We start from the raw sequence: 7,807 nt of genomic DNA, 5'->3' as shown, positions 1-7,807 counted from the left end.
CCATTTTAAAGATTCCCGCTTTTAAAGATGCCCTATTTTAAAGATTACCGCTTTTAAAGATTCCCCATTTTAAATATTCCTGCTTTTAAAGATTTCCCATTCTAAAGATTCCCGCTTTTAAAGATTCCCCTTTTTAAAGATTCCCGCTTTTAAAGATTCCCCATTTTAAAGATTCCAGCTTTTAAAGATTCCGCTTTTAAAATCTCCCCATTGTAAAGATTCCCACTTTTAAAGATTCCTTGTTTTAAAGATTCCGCTTTTAAAGGTTCCCCATTTTAAAGATTCCCGCTTTTAAAGATTCCTCTTTTAAAGATTCCCGCTTTTAAAGATTCCTGCTTTTAAAGATTTCCGCTTTTAGAGATTCCCCGTTTTAAAGATTCCGGCTTTTAAAGATTCCTTGTTTTAGGGATTCCCGCTTTTAAAGATGCTTCATTTTAAATATTCACGTTTATAAAGATTCTCGGTTTTAAAGATTCCTGCTTTCAAAGATTCCCCGTTTTAAACAATACCCGTTTCAAGGATTCCTCATTTTAAAGATTTTAAGGACTGCTCATTTTAAAGATTCCCGCTTTTAAAGATTCCCCAATTTAAAGATTCCCGCTTTCAAAGATTTCCCATTTTAAAGATTCCCGCTTTTAAAGATGCCCTATTTTAAAGATTCGCGCTTTTAAAGATTCCCCATTTTAACGATTCCTGCTTTTAAAGATTCCGCATTTTAAAGATTCCCCATTTTAAAGATTCCCGCTTTGAAAGAATTCCCGTTTTAAAGAATCCCCCTTTTAAAGATTTTCCATTTTAAAGATTCCCGCCTTTAAAGATTCTTCATTTTAAAGATTCCCGCTTTTAAAGATTCCCCTTTTTAAAGATTCCCGCTTTTAAAGATTCCCCATTTTAAAGATTCCAGCTTTTAAAGATTCCGCTTTTAAAATCTCCCCATTGTAAAGATTCCCACTTTTAAAGATTCCTTGTTTTAAAGATTCCGCTTTTAAAGGTTCCCCATTTTAAAGATTCCCGCTTTTAAAGATTCCTCTTTTAAAGGTTCCCGCTTTTAAAGATTCCTGCTTTTAAAGATTTCCGCTTTTAGAGATTCCCCGTTTTAAAGATTCCGGCTTTCAAAGATTCCTTGTTTTAGGGATTCCCGCTTTTAAAGATGCTTCATTTTAAATATTCACGTTTATAAAGATTCTCGGTTTTAAAGATTCCTGCTTTCAAAGATTCCCCGTTTTAAACAATACCCCTTTCAAGGATTCCTCATTTTAAAGATTTTAAGGATTGCTCATTTTAAAGATTCCCGCTTTTAAAGATTCCCCAATTTAAAGATTCCCGCTTTTAAAGATTTCCCATTTTAAAGATTCCCGCTTTTAAAGATGCCCTATTTTAAAGATTACCGCTTTTAAAGATTCCCCATTTTAAATATTCCTGCTTTTAAAGATTTCCCATTCTAAAGATTCCCGCTTTTAAAGATTCCCCTTTTTAAAGATTCTCGCTTTTAAAGATTCCCGCTTTTAGAGATTTCCCGTTTTAAAGATTCCCACTTTTAAAGATTCCTTGTTTTAAAGATTCCGCTTTTAAAGGTTCCCCATTTTAAAGATTCCCGCTTTTAAAGATCCCTCATTTTGAAGATTCCCGATTTTAAAAATTCCCCATTTTAAAGATTCCCGCTTTTAAAGATTCCCCATTTTGAAGATTCCCACTTTTTAAGATTCCCCATTTTAAAGATTCTGGCTTTTAAAGATTCCCCATTTTAAAGATTCCCGCTTTTAAAGACTCCCCATTTTAAAGATTCCCGCTTTTAAAGATTCCCCATTTTAAAGATTCCCGCTTATAAAGATTCCTCATTTGAAAAATTGCCGCTTTTAAAAATTCCCTGTTGTAAAGATTCCCGCTTTTAAAGATTCCTCATTTTAAAGATTCCCGCTTTTAAAGATTCCCATTTTAAAGATTCGCGCTTTTAAAGATTCCCCATTTTAAAGATTACCGCTTTTAAAGATTCCCCATTTTAAAGATTACCGCTTTTAAAGATTCCCCATTTTAAAGATTCGCGCTTTTAAAGATTCCCCATTTTAACGATTCCTGCTTTTAAAGATTCCACATTTTAAAGATTCCCCATTTTAAAGATTCCCGCTTTGAAAGAATCCCTGTTTTAAAGAATCCCCCTTTTAAAGATTTTCCATTTTAAAGATTCCCGCCTTTAAAGATTCTTCATTTTAAAGATTCCCGCTTTTAAAGATTCCCCATTTTAAAGATTCCCGCTTTTAAAGATTCCTCTTTTAAAGATTCCCGCTTTTAAAGATTCCTGCTTTTAAAGATTTCCGCTTTTAGAGATTCGCCGTTTTAAAGATTCCGGCTTTTAAAGATTCCTTGTTTTAGGGATTCCCGCTTTTTAAGATTCTTCATTTTAAATATTCCCGTTTATAAAGATTCTTGCTTTTAAAGATTCCCGCTTTCAAAGATTCCCCGTTTTAAACAATACCCCTTTCAAGGATTCCTCATTTTAAAGATTTTAAGGATTGCTCATTTTAAAGATTCCCGCTTTTAAAGATTCCCCAATTTAAAGATTCCCGCTTTCAAAGATTTCCCATTTTAAAGATTCCTGCTTTTAAAGATGCCCTATTTTAAAGATTACCGCTTTTAAAGATTCCCCATTTTAAATATTCCTGCTTTTAAAGATTTCCCATTCTAAAGATTCCCGCTTTTAAAGATTCCCCTTTTTAAAGATTCTCGCTTTTAAAGATTCCCGCTTTTAGAGATTTCCCGTTTTAAAGATTCCCGCTTTTAAAGATTCCCCTTTTTAAAGATTCCCGCTTTTAAAGATTCCCCATTTTAAAGATTCCCGCTTTTAAAGATTCCGCTTTTAGAGATTTCCCGTTTTAAAGATTCCCGCTTTTAAAGATTTTCCATTCTAAACATTTCTGCTGTTAAAGATTCCTCACTTTAAAGATTCCCGTCTTAAAGATTTGCCATTTTAAAAATTCCCGTTTTTAAAGATTCCCCATTTTAAAGATTCCCGCTTTTAAATATTCCCCATTTTAAAGATTCCCGCTTTTAAAGATTCCTCGTTTTTAGGATTCCCGCTTTTAAAGCTTCCCGTGTTTAAAGATTCCCGCTTTTAAAGATTCCGGCTTTTAAAGATTCCCGCTTTTAAAGATTCCCCGTTTTTAGGATTCCCGCTTTTAAAGCTTCCCGTGTTTAAAGATTCCCGCTTTTAAAGATTCCTGCTTTTAAAGATTCCCGCTTTTAAAGATTCCCCGTTTTTAGGATTCCCCATTTTAAAGCTTCCCGTGTTTAAAGATTCCCGCTTTTAAAGATTCTCTGTTTTAGAGATTCCCGCTTTTAAAGATTCCCCATTGTAAAGATTCCCGCTTTTAAAGGTTCCCGCTTTTAAAGATTTACCATTTTAAAGATTCCCGCCTTTAAGTGTTCCCCGTTTTAAAGATTCCCGCTTTTTAAGATTCCGCGTTTTAAAGATTCCCGTTTTTAAAGATTTCCCATTTTAAAGATTCCCGCTTTTAAAGGTTCCCCGTTTTAAAGATTCCCGCCTTTAAAGATTCCCCGTTTTTAAGATTCCCGCTTTTAAAGATTCCCGCCTTTAAGTGTTCCCCGTTTTAAAGATTTCCGCTTTTTAAGATTCCGCGTTGTAAAGATTCCCGTTTTTAAAGATTTCCCATTTTAAAGATTCCCGCTTTTAAAGGTTCCCCGTTTTAAAGATTCCCGCCTTTAAAGATTCCCCGTTTTAAAGATTCCGCTTTTAAAGGTTCCCCATTTTAAAGATTCCCGCTTTTAAAGATTCCTCATTTTGAAGATTCCCGATTTTAAAAATTCCTCATTTTAAAGATTCCCGCTTTTAAAGATTCCCCATTTTGAAGATTCCCACTTTTTAAGATTCCCCATTTTGAAGATTCTGGCTTTTAAAGATTCCCCATTTTAAAGATTCCCGCTTTTAAAGACTCCCCATTTTAAAGATTCCCGCTTTTAAAGATTCCCCATTTTAAAGATTCCCGCTTATAAAGATTCCTCATTTGAAAGATTGGCGCTTTTAAAAATTCCCTGTTTTAAAGATTCCCGCTTTTAAAGATTCCTCATTTTAAAGATTCCCGCTTTTAAAGATTCCTCATTTTAAATATTCCCGCTTTTAAGGATTCCACATTTTAAAGATTTCCGCTTTTAAAGATTCCCCATTTTAAAGATTCCCGCTTTTAAAGATTCCTCATTTTAAAGATTCCCGCTTTTAAAGATTCCTCATTTTAAAGATTCCTCATTTTAAAGATTCCCGCTTTTAATGATTTCTTATTTGAAAGATTCCCGCTTTTAATTATTCCCCATTTTAAAGATTTCCGCTTTTAAAGATTCCCCATTTTAAAGATTCCCGCTTTTTAAGATTCCTCATTTTAAAGATTCCCTTTTTTAAAGATTCCGCATTTTTAAGAATCTCGCTTTTAAAGATTCCTCATTTTAAAGATTCCTCATTTTAAAGATTCCCGCTTTAAAAGATTCCTCAATTTAAAGATTCCCGCTTTTAAAGATTTTCCATTTTAAAGATTCCCACTTTTAAAGATTTCCCATTTTAAAGATTCCCGCTTTTAAAGATTCCCCATTTTAATGATTCCCCCTTTTAAAGATTCCTCATTTTAAAGAATTCCCGTTGCCCGTTGCCCGTTTCCTATTCCCATTCCTCGATTTTCGGGTCCCTGTTTTAAAGATAGCCGTCACGACATAATCACATGCTTTCGTTTTTCTTTATTAAGCACTTGAAATAAGAAATTATAATTTTTGATTGTCGCCCGAATAACAACCTTCTGACCGTGAATATCAATTTATCAACCGGTCTACCAATATAATATGATCAATTAAACTCTAGCAATTTTACATAATACTGTACCCCCGAAATCAAAGTACCATTGTATCATTCTTCACGTCAATCTTTGAGTTAAACAATCTGATGGGTGAACTCGGTGTCAGGGTATTTCACAAAGCATTACATCAGTGATTAGGCATACTGTTTAGTTATGCATGAGGTCACTTGAAGTGAGACTACTCCACGCCATCTTCTTGAGCCGCTCTACTTATATATTCAAGTAGCGTTTGAATTGTAATTTTTTTTTTAAGTCGAAAACTGTTTTTAAAACTACTCGACGCCGTTTTGGAGACCTTGCGCGTGACCAAAATTGAGTCTCGTATGAAGATCGCATTCGGATACGTCAGTCACCATTGTTATTTTAAAATTGCAAGTAGCGAGTTATTAACACAACATAACATGACATGACATAACATAACATAGATTATTTCCTCGCAATTTATATTTACAGATAAAATTATGGCTCGGCATGTTTACAGTCTAGTACCTTTTCGGTTGATAAATATTGAAGTTAGAGTATGGAGGTCAAGTAAGCTATTTGGTTTTCTAGTTGGCCTCCATATTTACTTGTCTGGGGAAACAAGGAAAGACAAAAATCTTTTACACTCAAAGGGTCAAAAACAGGCGGATTAAGAGATTTTCGAAAGGCACGTGAAACTCTGATCGAGCTGACCCGCGACGAATTTGTGGCGGCCCACGCACTAGTATTACGATTTCTATTGGTTAAATTAAAATTAGTGCCAATCAAGACCTTACATGCGCTTTACCGTGATAATGGCCTTTTAACGTGTACATTTATTTAAATACCAAGAACGCGATTCCAATCAGTTTTATTCCCTATAAGCACACCTTGATCAAGATGGGTTTTATCAAGATGGGTTGCATGGACATTATTTCACGAAAACGCGCTCTCAAAAGGCTAAAACTGATAATAAACCACCAATGGGAAAAAGTTGGTGTACTTCTCTTTTTGTAATGTGGAATTCGTTTAGGGTGTCAAAGTCTATATGCAAAGTCGTATATACACGTATGGGTATTCTGGCGTGTCGAGGAAACATCGGTATATCACATGGATTATCAATTCCATTTTCATAAAGAGTGCTCATGCACTATATAGCTTAATTGAATGCAAGGTCTCAAGTTCGACGTCGCAACTGGTTATAGACTGTGAACTGGGGCGCCCACATTGCTTTCTTCAGTTTTGTTTAACAAAACAGCCAATATCATTAGCAACGACACGTCGAGCAGAAGTCAAAATGACCGAGATGACTGCAGCAGAGCTTACAGCACTCGATGAAACTGTGAAGGTGTTGAGAGGTAGCCTTGATCAGATGTTCTTATTGGTCTTGGGCTGTTGTATTTTCTGTGAGTATCAGTTTTCATTGAACTTACATTTGACTTCGTTGTCTAATAACTCTCCGGTGAAACAACAACAAAGTTATTTCTAACTTTGGTTAGTGTGATTAACAAAACCAGACTTATATGAGGGACTTCTGTGTTACCAGTTAATCAGAACTGTTGTGCTAGTTAATCGTTTACTGTAATGTTTCACTAACATATCAATACATCTTAACCTATGCATGAAATTTCTGTGAGCCGGTGAAGCAATCAAAACGGGAGATGCCGTCGAAAGATTGATTATGTGATTACGTTACATTGTATCACATATCGACGGAAAGAAAAATATATCGATCTTTCTTCCTCTTTAAGGCTTCACTTCTCATGTACATTCTAGCTAATTCGACAACATATCAGCACAATGTTAGTAGAGAAAAAGAAACCTGACTAAGTTTTAGTCAAACAGCGAAAATGTTTCTCTTACATTAAGGATTTGTAACAATTTAAGGTTGCTTAAGCTCTATAGTATTTTCATTACATATATGTAGATTTTTAGCACAGAGGACCACTAGTTTATCAGTTTATACTGTCATGTGTCACTCTCTGTAAATAAAGTTGATCGATCGATCGATCGATTGATTGATTGATATGTTCAAAATGTACATTAATAGCGCCTTAAATAGCGCCAAAAATTATATTAATTCTAAGTCCTTATCCAAACGGCGAGACAACTCAGCAAAAACTATCTGCGATTTAGCATTGTTTTCTTGGTGTAGCTAAAACCCGGAGAACCAGACGCTTCTTCGTTTAACGCCATTTTACGACTGATGAAAGGACTTTTTTCCCGAAACTTCTCTAAAAGTACCATTAAGCACTGAACTTTTGTTAACTTAAACGGCGAAAGCAATTCAATTCAATTGAAAGTGCTACATAGTAACAACTTATTTTTATTACTGAACCAGACAAGCTGTTTGTGCGAGCGTTTTACAGTTGAAAGATCCCAAAGAATGTAATAGCTAGGGACATAGACTGGAGTATATCCTAACAAGATTGTCGTTCTTAACTCAGTAAGGAAGTTACAGGACGGAAGAAATTAAAATACAGGACGTTCTAGGAACAAACGAGGGACCGGAATAGTGATGTCGGCCCCTTATCAGCTATCAACAAATTTGGCAAGATTTTGATTGTAACACCTCAGGACTTTTTCCTTTGTGCGTAGATTAAATTTCCTTCTTTCATTGCAACACAAGACATGTTGGACGGCCGGTTGTTGTGTGTCTGTGTGCCGGTAAACAAGACCCCATATCATAAAAGACCAAACATCCGACCTTTAAGCTCACTAAAACTAAGGAAAAAAAAGAAAACAGCTAAATAACGAAAAGCACAATATTTATTACCATTCGTATCGATGCACAAGGACAGAACCGACAATAGATCGATTTCCAGTGCGTTAGCTCATACAGCCTCCGCCTTGGTCAGTTGGCTTTTGCTACACTGATTACGTAAGAGAGCGTCTACGATTTACGCTTTACAGCTCTGTATACATATGACGACTCACTGGATTTACAGGATATTTTCGGTTCGTTCGCTTCTTCCTCTCCCATAAAAAATGTG

At 35.2% G+C, this 7,807-nt stretch overlaps 1 protein-coding gene across 1 annotated transcript in view; it reads left to right on the top strand.

The window, feature by feature from the left end:
- The first annotated feature begins 5,961 nt into the window (after positions 1–5,961).
- LOC149111896 (putative ammonium transporter 1) overlaps positions 5,962–7,807 on the top strand; it is a 34,261-nt gene continuing 32,415 nt past the window's right edge. The window contains exon 1 of the mRNA XM_089289276.1: positions 5,962–6,220. Within this exon, the coding sequence (XP_089145402.1) occupies positions 6,112–6,220 (109 nt within the window). The 5' untranslated portion in view covers positions 5,962–6,111. The remainder of the gene's footprint in view (positions 6,221–7,807) is intronic.

This window comes from Orbicella faveolata, unplaced genomic scaffold (assembly GCF_042242905.1).
Source record: "Orbicella faveolata isolate gen_17 unplaced genomic scaffold, um_ofav_v1 contig_2, whole genome shotgun sequence".
NCBI lineage: Eukaryota > Metazoa > Cnidaria > Anthozoa > Scleractinia > Merulinidae > Orbicella > Orbicella faveolata.
The sequence above is the reverse complement of the archived record's forward strand: the minus strand, read 5'-3'. Positions and strand labels throughout refer to the sequence as shown.